Genomic DNA, 16,682 nt, shown 5'->3' with positions numbered 1-16,682 from the left:
TCCATTATGGAGGTACACCGCATCTTTGTTTTACAGTTGGCCATTTTGTCGGTTTATGCGTCTTGTCCTTTTTGGGAGGATGAATACGTCTCCTTCTCATTGGCTATATGTGGAAGGTGCAAGTGAGCTTTTTGGGTGGCAAAGGCTAATCAGTCTGTCATAAGACATTAAATGGGTAGATATATACATGTTTTATAACAAAATAATACAGTTTTTATTTTTAATTTATGTAGCCACCAAAAATTATGTGTTATTTTGTTATAGAACATGCATATACTTAAATAGACATATATTGGGCAACATGCATATAGGGTAACATGGATGCAACTCAAGTTGCACGGCAAGATTTAAAAGCAAATTGAAAGTGTAATCATTGTGGATCGCACAACGCAAAGAGAGCAAGATTCAGGCTGTATATCATTAACGATGTGGTCCCCACAAGCAAAGTAGATCAGATTGAGGCGGTTCCTGGCGCTACCGACAAAATATTTTACTTTATTTTATTCGCCTTGATTTTAATTTCGTTTATTATACTCTAAAAGCAGCGCTTATAAATAATCTGTGCGTTCGTGATTTTACTGTAATAATTTGGCCGCTCCTCCGAAGCTCCTAAACTCTCCGCCTCCCTCTGCATCCAGAGATTTGTAGCGCCCAATTTATCCATATCTTTCTGTATGGATGATCTGTATAATCGCACAGATCAGAAGACTTTTGCTAACTGTTTCTACCGTGGTTTCTTGCACGTGGATTAAAATCTTTTTAAGATTAAAAGGAATTGCAGAGGAGATTCAATTTTTATCCAGCGCTATTGAAAGCGGGTCAGTTCATGTAGCTTTTATTTCTTCTGAATATGTGACGGTGGTTAGCCTTTTTGTTTTTTTGCATATCAGCTGCTCTTTATGTTGGGTTTCAGAGGTTTATGTTGTACTTGAAAAAAGAAGATTGAAAAAGAAGATCAGAGCAAAAATGGAATATAAATAGATGGGTTGCATTATTTTGAGATGAATAAAATATGAAGTCGCATTATTTTGAGATGAAGTCACATTATTTTGGAGAAAAAATGGCTATATGGACGGAGTTGCTTTTAATAGCATTGGATAACAATGACTCTCAAACAAATCAGAAGACAAATCCGAAGATATCACAATGATTCAGGTAAGAATTGTAAAGATGTTCATTCCAGTGTTGCAAACCTCAAAAGTGGGTTTGATACGGGCGATATAACGGGTGAGACCACCAAATCCCCCTCTCAATGTATACAATATATAACATGTATATGTACATGATACTTCTCAGTAGGGTTTCAACTATTTATTTATTTTATGGTTTGGTGTGTTTCTTAGTGAATATTTACTGGCAGGATGCTAATGATATATAAAATCGTTTAACCTGTGGTGAAAATGCTTTAAAAACCTGGATTGTATGTGGCCAAACATCCCATCGGTTTAAATGACCAAGTCACGGATTTTGAAGCTACAGTGTTAATGCAGCAGCAAACGGAAAAATCTAGGCGGCGGTCACAGTCGGCCTTCGTGGGATGGGGAAGACAACTTTCGTTCTAGAACTCTTCAATTGTAAGAATTGAAAGGACGATCGATTTTAAGTTTTATTAGATGTTTTAGAGAAAAGGGCAATAAAAGCTCATTACAATCCCCGCAAACGGAACATCGGAGGGGCCTAACTTAAAAGATCTGGATCTAAATAATAGTTATGAAGGCAAAAGGATGATTGAAATTCATCTCGAATCTTTGGGGTCTGACTCAAAAAGACCTGGATCCAAATAACAGTTATAAAAGGATGGTTGAAATTCATCTCAAATTTTCTCAGGTCTTGTTAATTATAGATGACATATATCATGAGGATCAGCTAATGTTTATCTGTTAAACATGTTTTAAGATCTGTGATCTTTACTGTTTCTGAGAGTATTTTTAGAATTTTATAGTACAGTATGATTACATAAAATAATAAAAATAATTTTTATTAATCTCTGTCAAAATTATATATCAGCCTAAATCTTTCTTAACTCAAATTTTTAGAGGTGCACTTTTTTTTTATTATTATATTTTGCACTCTTGCAACTAGATAGATTTGATCTATTACTCCTATTGCTCCTAAATAGATTTGATCCATATCAAAACCTGATCCAAAGTAAAAATAGATTTAAACTTGATCCTGAGTAAAAATAAATTTAAACTTGATCCGGAGTAAAAATAGATTTAAACTTGATCCAGAGTAAAAATAGATTTAAACTGGGTTTAATATTTATATGATCCTCATATATTTACAAGTTACAAAACTGGCAGAAGCTCTTTTGCTCATATGCCTTCTGTCCAAGCCAGTCTAATCCAAATCCATATCCCTATAAAAGGATTTGGGGATTTTGTGGATCAGTCTCTTGAGATATGCTATAGACTGCGTTTAGCTTTAAAAAATTTGCACCTAGAAATATTTGAACCATATCAAAACTTGATGGATCCAGAATTAAAATAGATTTAAACTGGTTGTAATATTTATATTTATTTATGTAGTTTTTAGCTTTAAAATTTGCACCTAGAAATATTTGAACTATATTAAAACTTGATAGATCCAGAAAACTTTATAGACCCAGGATTAAAATAAATTTAAACTGATTGTAATATTTATATGTATATGCTTGAGATTTCAGTACTAGAATAGTTACACATTTACAAGTTATTTTAGGCAAAACTGGCAGAAGCTCCTATCCCCAGGGTATTTAATGCCAAGTGCCGGTTAACGCTATAACAGGCGAAAGCCAAATTTGTATTAACTAATATTTTGGCTTTCGGGTGTTATCGGGTTAACCTGCGTGCATATCCCCGGACATTAAATACCCTGGAGATGACTGGTTAGCTCTTTCCGAAACTCTTTTGTTCATATGCCTTCTGTGCAAGCCAAGCCAATCCAAGGATTTGAAGATCTTGTGGATCAGTGTCCTGAGCTATGCAATGGACTGCCTTTAGCTTTAAAAAGTGCTTGGAGTACTTTTTGGAAAACATAAATCTTATTGGGAGGCTAAACTTTACGAATCAAAAATTCAAATAAAAGTAAAGTTTGCCCTCACATTAAAAAACAGCTTAAAAATTACTTACGACACACTCAGCAAAGGGCTACAGAATATCTTTTTTGATAGCCCCGTTTTTTTATGGGAGGAAGAAAATTGTGCTATAGCAAATCTGGAATAGATCAGGCGGGAAGGGATTGCTGCGGTTTACAAATTTAGCCGGAAAATATTGTGTGTAAATGAAAGATGAAAATTTTATGCATATGTATGATCAATTTGGAGGATTGGTAAAATGTTTTATTTGGTTGAAGAAGTTTAATGATAATCTTTTCACTCATGTTAAGTATTATTTACATGTCAATATATGATTACTTAGAAATATGTGATTAGATTAGAGGGCGTAATGATAATCTCTTTACCTAAATTCAAGTCTCGTTCACATGTCAATGTGACATGTATAATTTGCTGAAATTTGTGATTTATTCTGAAATATATTATACTCTGTATCTCGAAAAATCTACCATTAAAAAAAACTCTAAATTAATAAAAAAAAATTACCATTAAAAAAAACTCTATACTTAGGTAATTACATGTCAATAATGTCAATCTATGATTACATATGGTAATTACATGTCAATAATGTCAATCTATGATTACCTAAAAATATGTAGATTAGATATAAAGGCTTAATAATAACCAGTGTTGCACACATCGCGATTTAATCGCGATAAAATCGGAAAATCGCGATTTTTTCAAAATGCCGATTCAAATCGCGATTTTTATCCAAAAAATCGGCGGAAATTTTTTTTAACGATTTTTATCGAAAAAATCGCGATAAATCGCGGGAGGCGCGGGCAGCGGGGGTTTTATATGTAAAATCGATTTTTTGTTTATTCATTCAGCAGTCCGCCGCGGAGGAGAAGGAGGAGAAGGAGAAGAAGGGAGGGAGAGGGTTGCCGTCGCTTGTGGGAGCCGATTTTAGGAGGAATCCAAGCCAAGATCGCGAATTTGTCCATAAACCAGGTATGTAGATTAATTTTTTTTTGTTTTGGTTCTCTAAAAACTTTGTTTTTCATTGTTTTTAAAGAATTTTTAGAAATTTTTCATTGATTTGGGATGGGTTATTTGTTATGACTATGAGAACCAATTTTTGATTTTTATTTTCTCATTTTCTTTAAACATTGTTTATTTTTTTTGATTTTTCATTGTTTTTTGGGTTTAGAAATTCAAATTGGGATTTTGGAAATAATTAGCTTGTAATTTTGCAAATGCTAAATTGTAATTTGTATTTACTATTTACTATTATCATTTATGTAATCCTAAATTCCTATTTCCTAATCCTTATTTTTCCATAGGTTTGCAAATTCAAAATTCAAAAACAAACATGCCAAGGAAATTGGATCCTTTCTGGGAATATGGTGACCCTAAAATTCCGAATGATAGACAAAACTTGATTTGCAAGTTGTGTGGAAAGGAAATATTCGGGGGGGTGTACAGGTTGAAGTTCCACCTTGCACAAATCCCTGGACGTGATGTGGGGCCCTGTCTAAAGACAAATGCTGAAATTATCCAAAAAGCCATGAGAGCATTGGGAGAATTAGAGCACACTAGAGACGCCAAAGAAGAACTCAAAAGGCAACTAAGAAGGTCAGTTGAAGGAAGTGGGCCAAGTGGCACAGGTTCTACTGCAGCGTCAGTCAATCCGTTTGCTGCATCATCATATTTTGTTCCTCGAACCACACCTGGTTCACAACCAACTATCGGTTCAATGATGAAAAGAACTGAAAAAGAAAAAGCTGACAAGTTGATGACAAAATTTCTCCTCTGGAGTGATATTCCTTTCAGCATTATAAGGAATAATCCATTTTTCCAACCTACTCTTGATGCTGTTGCCAGTGTTGGCCCGGGGTACAAACTCCCTTCTCTTCATGATTTCAGAGGCCGGCTTCTTCAAGATGAAAAGCGTGACTGCACCCAAAGATTGGAGGATTTTAGGGCATCATGGGCACAAACAGGATGCACTGTTATGTCAGATGGTTGGACTGACCAAAAGGGGAGAACCCTTATAAACTTCTTGGTTAGTTGTCCCTTGGGGACTATGTTTATCAAATCTGTTGATGCAACTCATCAAATCAAAGATGCAAAAAATTTATGTGATTTGCTGGATGTGTTTATTTTGGAGGTGGGTGCAGAAAATGTTGTCCAAGTCATAACGGACAACGCTGCAAATTATGTTGCTGCTGGTAGATTGCTTATGGACAGGCATCCTACTTTATTTTGGACACCTTGTGCTGCCCATTGTATTGATTTGATGTTAGAGGACATAGGGAAAATTCCCTTTGTCAAAGAGGCTGTTGACTCATCAAAAACCATCACAAAATTTATTTACAATCACACATCTGTGCTTAGCTTGATGAGAAAATGCACCAACAACAAAGAGTTGGTGCGCCCCGCCATTACACGGTTTGCGACGAGTTTCATATCTCTTCAATCCCTCTTGAATTCTATGTGGGATTTGAAGAGAATGTTTGTTTCAGAGGAGTGGCGTTCTTCGCCAATGAGCCGCAAACCAGAAGGAGAGGCCGTCTGCAGACTTGTTTCATACCAAGAAGACTTCTGGGCGGGAGTGCAGGAGGTGTGCGCTGTCACAGAACCTTTGGTAAAGGTTCTTCGGTTGGTAGATGGTGAGAAGCCCGCAATGGGCTATTTGTATGAAGCCATGGATAGGGCCAAAGAAGCCATTCGGTCCTACTATGATGACAAGGGAGATGATGGGTTCCAGAGACAACTCCTTCTATGGAAGGTCATTGATGAGCGATGGAACAACACACTCCATCGTCCCATTCATGCTGCTGGCCTTTTCCTGAACCCTGCATTTTCTTATGCATGTGGGTTTAATTTTGATGTTGAGGTCGTGGAAGGATTATTAACCTGTGTCCAGAAGATGGTGAAAACTCCAGAAGAACGTATGGAGGTCTCTAGACAAATTGAGCAATATAAGTTGTCAGGTGGCACATTTGGCTTTGAGATGGCTATCAATGATAGGACGGTTAAAATCCCAGGTATTTTTTAGTTTGTAGTATGTACTTTGTAACTTTGTTTCAAATTTCATTGTTTCTTCAAATTCCATTTTTTTCTTATGTTTATTTAAAATTTTCTTTGTAATTTTGTTGTAGACGCATGGTGGAAGATGTATGGTGGCAGAGTACCCCTTTTGCAAAATCTTGCCGTGCGCATCCTCAGCCAAACATGCAGCTCCTCGGGATGTGAGCGCAATTGGAGTGTATTTGAAAAAATACACAACAAGAAGCGCAATAGGTTAACACTTAAACATTTAAAATATTGCAAATTTCCAAATAAATTTTTGAATTCATTAAAGTTTTAAACAATATTTTTTTTATAATATTAATTATTAATTTATTATTTCATGAACTTTGTACAGGTTGGAGTCCCATAGACTTAATGACATGGTCTATGTCTACTACAATCTTCGATTGTGGGTGAAACAACTAGAGAAGACACCTGATACGGAAGCCATCTCATTGGATGGGATTGACACCACTGCTGAATGGAGGGTTGAGACCGAGAGGCCTCTCATGGATCCCACTGAGGATTGGTTAGTGCAGGATGAGGGGGAGGAGGAGGGGGAGGAGGAGGAGGAGGAGGAGGAGGAGCAGGAGCAGGAGCAGGAGCAGGAGGAGGAGGAGTTGGAGGAGCAGGAGGAGGAGGTGACACCGCCTACCCGGGCTACCCGGGCTACCACTACCACCAGTAGAGGACGTGGTCTCCGTCCACCTCAGCCTCTTGTAGCTGCTACTACTAGTTCTTCAGCTTCTAGAGCACGTCAGACTCCACTGCCATTTCCACCACCACAGGCACCAGCTTCTACATCTAGAGGGAAAGAGAAAGCTGTGCCATATTCTCGCAAGAGGGGCAGAGGAAATCAATAGGATTAGACTTTCATTTTATTGTATATGACATTATGACATGATGAGATACATTATCATATTTTTTGTTGATATTTTGAGGCTGAGTTGGACTTGGGACTCAGGACTTACTATTCAGGACATGATTCAATGTTATGTGTGATTTTAGCGCTAGAAATGATATTGAACATCTTATATATTAGTTTTTTTATCATATTTATGTGTCAATGTATTTATTTTATGTTGTAGATGGTTTAGATATTAAAAAAATTGAAAAAAAATGAAAAAAAATGAATATTTTTGTGCCAAACGATTTTTTCCGATTTTTTCCCGATTTTTTCCCGATTTTAACGATTTTTCCGATTTTTTCCCGGCGCCGATTAAATCCCGATCGCGATGTGTGCAACATTGATAATAACCTCTCTGGCTAAGTTTAAGGTCATTCACATCTAAATGTATAATTATCCTATTTTAGGTGTGGTTTATTCTGAAATATGTTATACTATTTGCCTCTTCCTAAATTAATAAAAAAGGGGAAATCTACAATTAAAAAAACCTCTGGACTTTGGGATAGGCCGTGCCACCGGGCACATTGATGATTGTTTACCCAAGTACTCTTCTACGGGTTCTCAATCTTCAAACTTTTTTAATAGTTAACCTTTTACTGAAGGAATCTGTATACCGTTTTTAACTTCTCCAAAGTTTTTCACCTTCAAAATATGTAACTTCAACTATAACAAGCTGTATACAGTTTCTGCATCCGAATGAACAGGTTATGACGGAAGCACTTGGAGTCAGGATGATTCCTGAAGAGCAGAACACCGAACGAGAGGAGTTGAGGTCACAAATGTTGTCATGGTACCAGAGGAATCACCACCTGTTGGGAACTGCGTGATGAAGCTCTGCAATAGACTGTTATTGTTTTCTTGGTCTTGCTGTCATTAATTTTCAACTTCTTGAGAGCGAAGGTCATCTCTTGGATCGCATTTTGAGGGTGCACTCACCAAATCTCATTTGACTTTCTTGGCGTGATTGCAGCTGTACTTACCTACTTTCCTGGATTCCAATTGAAATTTTTAAGGGTTTGGAAGGTGGAAGGGAGGGTATTGTTAACATTGTGGCAAGGCAAAGCGCAGGTAAATTTAAAGTTCTTGAGTTGATATTTGTGTGGTAATTAATCATTGGCACTGCATCACAGAGTTTTCAACGATTTATGGCGGTTTTCGTCCAGAGAATCATGTTTGTATATATAATCTTTCTTACAGTGTATATATCTCTTGCTTACAGTCGACGCACATGATCTGCCAGGCACCATTGCAGTTGCAGTAATTAGAACTTATTAATGTGAACCGTCGCTGGAGCATTACAAAGTCCACATGACAGCTGAAGCACACGGATCGTCATGGATTTTTCTTTTCTTGCTAAATTGCCAGAAGAATTCGGTTATCTGAGTTAGTTGAGCCTTGGTGTTATAGTCGGGGTCACTGAAATCATAACCAAACTCTCTTGGTAAAGCTTTGTTTAACGAGGCCACAACCTGGTAAGGCGTTGTTTAACCAGGCTACAATTTTGATATGATTGGAATTTTTATGGGAATATAGTCGAATATTATATTTTTAAGAAATCTGATTGAGGAAGTGTTTTTTAAATGGAAAGCTTAACCCAAATTTTCAAAAATTTTGGCCAAAATTTTGAGAGCAAAATAGTTTAGACGAGGTACTCTTGGTAAATTGACAACCTTCCATCACATGGACCTGTATGGGTGCCAGATTTTGGACAGGCTGCACCTGTTTTGGTGCAGAACCGGGACAGGGTGTCAGATTCCTTGGGTAGTTCGATAATGGAGTGGTCTATAATGCGATTTTTTGGAGATTCGGGTGACGGAAACAGGCCGAAGAAATTGAGGTTAAATTTTGATTTGTTGCAGTTAAAATGGTTTTTTAACTGCATATTTGGATTCAGCACCCTGAAAAACCCCTGGGACGCTTTGATTGTGTAGAAACTAGCTATCAAACTTGGGATTCCAATAAATTGCTGCCAGATTTTGACTGGAAAAACCCACCGGAAAGGCTTCCAAAAAGTCGCATTATAGACAACTGCATCCTCGAAGTTGTCTATAATGCGACTTTTTGGAGATTCTGGTGACGAAACCGGCCGAAGAAATTGAGGTTAAATTTTGATTTGTTGCAGTTAAAATGGTTTTTTAACTGCATATTTGGATTCAGCACCCTGAAAAACCCCTGGGACGCTTTGATTGTGCAGAAACTAGCTATCAACCACCGGAAAAGGCTTCCAAAAGACAACTGCATCTTCCACCACATGGACCTGTCTCTACCACATGGATTTGTCGTTATGTCAAAACTTGGAGAGGCTGCCAGATCCTTGCTTAGGATGATGAACCTCCACCACATGGACCTGTCTCCACCACATGGATCTGTCTTTGTGTCAGAACTTGGAGAGGCTGCCAGATCTTGGTTAGGATGTTGAACCTCCACCACATGGACCTGCAAAGTGCAGTAAATTGGAGATGTTGCCAGATTCCCTTGTGACCGTACGAACCTCCCAATCTTGGGCATGTTTGGGTGGGGTAAATTGGAGAGTCTGCCAGATTCCTTAAGTAGCTTGACAAACATCCAACCCATAGAATTGTTTCGATGCAAGAAATTGGAGATTATTTGATGAAGTTGTATACCCAACCTTCGGAGATTTCATGTTCGAGTGTATTACTGTGCTGGAGGTTGGAACATTACCAAGGACAAGGGAATTGAAAAGTTGTTATAATTTGAGGGAGCATAGGCGACCTCGTATGATCTTCAGAAGTTGTAGAGTGTTAAAACATTGGTGTCCTTGGTTGACTTGTATGCAATAGATTGTGCGAAGTTGAAGAGCATGCGAGATTTGGCGCAACTAACAAAGCTTGAATACCTACAGGTTCACAGGTACCTCGTTTGGACGAGCCGGAGGGAGTTGAATATTCTACACCTTTACGGTTGTTGTCAGGTGTGTCCCAAATTGCTGTGGGGGTGAGAGAAGCAACAAATAACCAGCCTGCTATCGGCCTTTAATGCGCCCAATAGCGGCCATTCACCATACATGAGTATGTTATGGGGCATCGGTGGTTGTGACGCGCTGACGTGCAAGTAAACATGGTTAGTCGTTTAATGCACATTAAGGCCATGCCCATCGTGGTGGATTTGAAATTTTAAATTGAAAATTCGGCCGGCGAATTTCTGTAAAACAGGTTTTTGAACCGGCTATTTATTTCATTTTCATTCTAGGATTGATCGATGAACTCGGCCTCTCGCGCAGGATGTTGCTTAAAGGATGTTGCAAGCTTGTGATACACTGCAGGGATCTTCTCAAGGGCGGTGACGTTCAGGTCAAGCGAACCTCCGGTCATCCTCAGGGTATTCTAGACAGTTTGGTTCCTCCCAATGGAGACTTCCCTTTCTCTAAGAAAATACACAGACCTACTGAATGGTATTACACGTTGATATAGACTTTAGTAGCTTGGGTCTAGTTTATACGTGGGGCCAATTAGAGGAAGCCTTTGCGCTATCAAACATGATGATAAAATCGCCACAAATGTAAATGGCCATGCTTTTGAAAACATTGCAGAGGGCCATGTCTTGAAACAGAGATACCATGAATGCCTGAAATTCCTCTAAATTTAGAGACGTTGATTTCCCTTTGCTGAGCAGCTTTACCTTCCTTAGTGTGCTGTCCATTTGGAGCTGGGTCGTTGAGTTTGCCATTTCTGCTTAATTTTGAAGCACGGGGTTTGGCGACCAGTTGCTTGTCTCCATTTTTGTGATAGCCAGAATTAAAGATGAACCATTTTAATGGTTATACTTTCCAAATAAAAAACAGTTTTGTTCGCTTATGGTTTGCTGAACTATTTTAATGGTCATATTTTCCAAATAAAAAAGTACTTTTGTTCGCTCACAGATTGGTGAACTCTTTTAATTGTTATACTTTCCAAATAAAAAAAAAACAGTTTGCTCAGGGTTTGATACTTGAATTCAGGAGATATTTTTAAGTTAATTGTGTTTGTAAAAAATGTCATGTCTATATTTTTAAGTTAATTGTGTTTGTAAAAAATGTCATGTCTATATGTTTTTCATGATATCATTTTCATTTATAAATTAATTAAAATTTTAATTACAAAAGTTAAAAAAAATAAATGGCATTATATTATTATTAAAGCTGAGACAATACACATAAAATTAAAAAAAATGAAATTATATTATTTAGGACTCTGGTTATGAATTAGAACTTTTTTACATAAGATATGGGAGGAATATCAATATCATTGATGGTAAAATTATTAAATGGTGTTTAAATTTACTAAATAACCTAGTAAAATGATAAATTTTGCATTATCTTTATTATATATTTAATTTCATATATATAAAAGCTTTTATAAATAAATATTTTGAAAATGAAAGTGTGATTATGTATATTACATTAGAAATAGAATATTAAATAATAAAACATGACATTTAAAATGTGATTATGTATATCATGATTAGAATACTCGAGTTTTTATATCTATCTTTTATAAAGAACAAGGCCGCATAGCTAAAGTTTTCTGCAGCTTAGCTTAAATATTGAATTTTGACCACTTTTGAGCAAGGGCTACATTGTAGATACTCTTGCTTAGGGAGTATAGTTAAATTGCGTAGCGAGTATAGTTAAATTAGAGTGAAAAACAATGAAGACATACATGAATAGATAAACAAAGTGCTTTCAGTAGCCATACAACACTCCTAATGACCTTGTACTTATAGTCTCTCAAAATTGGAAATGTTTCTACCTTATTAGAGTTAGAGAATATTGAAAAAATGGTAAAAATATGTTGTTATGTTCCATTGGAAATAGGCTAACTAATAATATATATATATATCTTCTCATCAAATTCTATTTTTACACAATATTACATTTGCTCGAATACATTCAAATATGCAAACATCACAAATATATTTGAATATACTAAACATGAACAACAAATATATGTTTTACACAAATGAAATCAAGCACAATAAAAGAATTAATAAATTAAGAAAATGTTGACAATGTAATGTTTTGTGTAATAAAGGCACAAATACAATATTAATTTTAGGTGATATAATTTTTAGTAAAATTGTGATTTTTTTTAAGATATTAATTTTTATCTCATTTTAGACAAAATTGACTAGTACAATCTCACCATCACTTACATAACTAGATTCCAATGTATTGTAAAAAAGATAAAAAATTTACATTTGCATTAATTACCTTATGACCTTTCAAAATGAATAGAGTATTTGACAAGATTGATTATTAAAAATATCATTTAAACAATACGAAATAATAATTTAACGAACCATTATCTCACGGACTTTGAAAAAATGCTACAATCTAGATTAAAAATGATGTAATCTAAGCAATGTAAAATAATAATTTAGCCAACTATTACATTATTTAATTACCTCCATATTTTTCAAAGTGAAACCTTTCATTCACTAAAACAATTTAGTGAAATTATTTAAAATATAATTTCACTAAATTTTGAGTCTAAACCACAAATATGTTCACTAAATTTATAACTGTTTTAATTAGAGATAACGTTAAGATTAATTTATAATCTCAAACATTTAACCATGTCTTCTATAATCTAAAACATTTAACCATTTCAAGATAGAGAATTATAAATTCTATTAAATTATGAAAACATGTGCAAAGGATGCTAAATATCGTATTTTTTGCTTATGAAATTTTGTTTAATCTCATATAACGTGTGGCTAACTGTAAATATATATTAAATTTAGTTGTCCTCTGCTATTGTCTACAAAATTTGAAGTATAATTCTTGTTGCCTCAATTTCATACCCATGGTTTCCGATTTAAATGTCGGCCAAAGATCGAAGGCTTTGGCAAACGTTGAATATGAAGGCAAAAAGACATATGACAAAAGAAAAGATTCTGGTTTTTCGGCAATGATGTGGGGAGAATGCACCAAAATAAGATTGCAATCAATCGTTAATAATTTTAAATATTAATAAGCACTGAGGTGCATGGTGTAATGGTAGGGGGATGGCTGTTGGTCCCCCCACCCAGAGGTCTTACCTCAGCATACAAAACAAAAAAAATTTAAATATTAATAAAAAATAAAAAAATTTAAATATTAATAAAAAATAAAAAAATTTAATTTATAATAATTTTAACTAGCATTTGCGCCTAATGTTCTAAAGAAAACGCCGTAAGGCATAGTGTGTGAAAGAATATTGAAATGTGAATAGGCTTTTGCGGGTTTTTTTGAAAGCAAGGGTCGATGATTTCGAGTTTTAATTTGAGGATGCCATGCCGAAAGCTGTTGAAATGGAATGCAAGTAGCCATAAATATGCATTGACCATGTTTAGAGACCTTTGTTTGTAGTTGGTAAAAATTGTGGAGTTAAAGGTGAAGATAAATGAATGAATCCATGCGAACAACAACTGGGTATCCTTATTGATTTGGATAGGGCTATTTAAGAAATCATTATTCAAACAGGAAATTAAATTAATATGAAGATATATTGAAAACATGTATTATATTCATTAAAATCAATTGATTTTGTCAACACCTTTTTAAGTTTGAAATGGAAAACACAAATAGTTGTGAGGACATAAGCCATCAAAATGGTATTTGATCTTGAAACATCCTTTTTTAAGTGTGAAATGGAAAATACAAATAGTGCATTGTAACATCCTTTTTTAAGTTTGAAATGGAAAACACAAATAGTTGTGAGGACACAAACCATCAAAACAGTATTTGATCTTGAAAAATCCTTTTTAAAGTTTGAAATGGAAAATACAAACAGTGAATTGTAACAAAAGAGGTTCGAGAAGGAATATAATATTCTAAAGAAAATTGTGCTTGTCATTCCATATTTGAAGTTGTATGAAAACATGTTGGAGGCATCGAAGACCTGAAGAAGTAATAATGGACCTGCAAAATGTATATTTTGTTAGAATTAGTAATATGTAAATCAGCTGCGGATATTTATTAGTAATACTTTGCAGGTGAGTTGTGTTAAAATGAATCTGGAATGAATGGAAATGAAGTTACCTTTGCTATGGGGATTTATATATTGTTAGTGGAAGATGCATGGTGAATAACGACATATTGAACACCATTGGAGGTTAATGCGTAGTTGGAGATGCATATTTTTTTCTTGCCATTCTACTTGTAGTTGCTTAGGTATGTTATTTCTGAGTCCATGTGTCCTGTTGCAAAAGAAAGAAAATGTTAGAATGAGATGTATAGATAATATAAAGACATTCTAATATTTGCTTAATTACTAATATTGATTAAAGTTGGTTGTTGTTGAAAGATATTGAAAGTATGTTATGAAATAGAATGAGGTAAATAAATGGAGGAAACCTTTTGGTGATGTTAAAGTATGGGTTGGAGCAGATTATCTGGAGGCAGCATTGAACGGAGAATTTCTTCTGCGAGTTTTCTGCGAGCAATGTTTTTGTTGTCCTTCATTTTACTGTAACGATCGAAACTAAATGCGGGGCTAATTCGGAGATCTTGTTGAGAAGGTACTCTTGAAATAGCTGTGAATGTGAGACCTTGATGTTCTATTTTTCCAATGTCAATTGTTGCTTTTGGAAGTGTCATACCTTGATATTTATGTATGGTTAAAGCCCAAGCCATCTTTAGTGGAATTTGTGCACGTCCATTTCTTTTTACTGCTGGAATAGGCAAGTGAGTGGGGTTTCTTTCATCCTAAGGAGGCCCAATGTATTTGGGAAAATCTACGACAAAAAATGTTGGAATTTGTGGTGGTGCAGTGGATTCTTTGTAAAAGATGGTTACAATTTCTCCGAGGGAACCATTAACAAGTCCGGCTGAAACCCGAAGGTTGGAAGTCAACATAACTTTTTCGCCATTGCATAGTAATACAATTCGCTCAAGTTGCTCGTCTTCTGAGGAAATACTGGAATATGTGTTGTCATCGTCAGCAATGGATCTTGTCATAGGAGTGTTTAGAGATTTCATCATTTGCTTATTATGGACCATTGTTTGAGAATTTGTTGGAAATAGATGCATGGAATCATGGAATGAACATATTTCTTCTTTTGATAAAAAGGAATCTGTGCGTGACATGAGTACGTTGTAGTCGTCGATTGTTGGATTTACATCTCTAATGTTCTGGAGAATGTTCCTGAAAGTAACCTGTGCGATGTTGTCGCCTTGTTGACGAAATATTGTGTCTAATGTGATGACTGTGTTGAAGGTGTTCAACAATGCGCTTCTGTGGCTCGTCCCTGCATATAGAGGTATGTCTTTGATGGGTGGTAGCTGACTGAGATCACCAACCAATATAATGGAACAACCATCGAAAGGAGTGTTTCTTTGGTGGGGAAATGCCTCTCGAAGACGTTCATCAATATGGTTGAGAAGCTTTGGCCCAATGAAGCTCATTTCATCGATTAGTATGTATCTTATATGCTTGCGTCCTTCTTGGAATTTTGCAAGAGCATTACCTTCTAAGGGCATAAGATCCTTTATAGGAAGGTGTAGAGCAGAATGGATTGTCGAAGCTTGTATGTTGAAGGCAGCAACCCCTGTAGGGGCGAGGAGCATGATCGGTGAAGGTTTTGGGCTTGCAAGGCTTATGAGCATATCTTTGATGTAGTTAATAAGGAGGGATTTTCCTGTACTAGCAGTGCCTTGTATATCACTCTGAGAGCGGGTAAATAATCCTTCTTAGCAAAATGATTAGAAATAATATTTAGAGCTTTTATTTGCATTGGAGATAATGTAGTAAGGGTCGCCAGGATATGTTGATGTGTTTGAAGAATGCGGTGGATGGAGCGGCTATACTCAATGAATTGTATGGCATTATTTGTAGATCCAATGGGATAGTGGTATGATTCCAGTTATGGGTGTCATCAAAGCCACGAAGACCAAGCATGTCAAGGTCATCTATGAGAAGCTCATTTGTAGGGTGTAATTGGGAAAGTAATTCCCATTCATTTATTTCCATGGTGTCTGGAGGATTGGTTTCATGAATAGTTGAGGTATGATTTGTGACAGATTCAATATCAAATAGTGTGCGGTGTTGATGCCAAGGTTTGTAGAATGGATGAAATGTTTTCCAATTTGCGATGAATTCTGCAGCAGAATCTCCTAGATCTTGTACGATATGGAGAAAAGGTTTGTATAGCATAAGTTCAACCCTGCAAAAGTCAGCGTAGCAAGGTTCTGTTGTGGATGGTATGGAGGAGTAACGTGGTATGACCCAAACAATTGCTTTTGTAGGTCTTTGCTTCCATTTGTTTGTTTTGCGACGAGGATCATATGACCAGGATCTTGCCAATTCTATTAGTGATGTGGATTCTAGGGTAGAAGGGCGCTGGATATATGTATCTATGATGTGTGGGGATGTAGTGGAGGTGGTGTTCGTTTGTGGAAGGCGCATAAGAATTTTTTGGTTTACATTTAAAGAAATGAATGGTCGACTACATAATGTTAATGGTAATTTTTGCAGCATATGGCAGGTTTCTTGTGCTCCAATGTCATGATCAACAAGGGTTTCTGCAAGAAATTTTCGAAATGCGGATGTTGCTGGGTCAACAATGGGTGAAGCCAGGACAATTCTACGTAGCATGTGGTGGAAGCTTTCAGATTTTTTTTCTGCTTTGGATGCATATTTGGTGATATATTTTTGTACAGCGTGTATGGAGAGTACTGGTTGGCAG

General features: G+C 36.0%; 1 protein-coding gene and 1 long non-coding RNA gene across 5 annotated transcripts; both read left to right on the top strand.

Moving 5' to 3' along the window:
- Window positions 1–558: 558 nt before the first annotated feature.
- On the top strand, window positions 559–10,923 carry LOC149198388 (uncharacterized). 4 transcript variants are annotated; one of them, XR_016253712.1, is made up of 4 exons: window positions 559–1,155; window positions 7,700–7,806; window positions 7,987–8,084; window positions 8,257–8,595. It is a non-coding gene; the product is annotated as an uncharacterized LOC149198388 (long non-coding RNA). The 4 variants fall into 4 exon arrangements; XR_016253711.1 differs by having other exon boundaries at window positions 8,236–8,595; XR_016253713.1 differs by lacking the exon at window positions 559–1,155 and adding an exon at window positions 10,258–10,923 and having other exon boundaries at window positions 7,355–8,084; window positions 8,257–10,097.
- LOC149198389 (uncharacterized) lies at window positions 5,229–7,639 on the top strand. The gene is made up of 4 exons (XM_089402046.1): window positions 5,229–6,084; window positions 6,199–6,340; window positions 6,465–6,750; window positions 7,523–7,639. Exons 1-4 carry the CDS (start codon window positions 5,277–5,279, stop codon window positions 7,637–7,639), a joined length of 1,353 nt encoding a protein of 450 aa, XP_089258172.1. The 5' UTR covers window positions 5,229–5,276.
- Window positions 10,924–16,682: the final 5,759 nt, after the last annotated feature.

Source organism: Pinus tabuliformis, chromosome 2_1 (genome assembly GCF_031772625.1).
Source record: "Pinus tabuliformis cultivar Carrire ecotype Pingquan chromosome 2_1, CPIR1, whole genome shotgun sequence".
NCBI classification, from domain to species: Eukaryota; Viridiplantae; Streptophyta; class Pinopsida; order Pinales; family Pinaceae; genus Pinus; species Pinus tabuliformis.
Note: the sequence above shows the minus strand (reverse complement) of the source record. Positions and strands in the feature narration are given on the sequence as shown.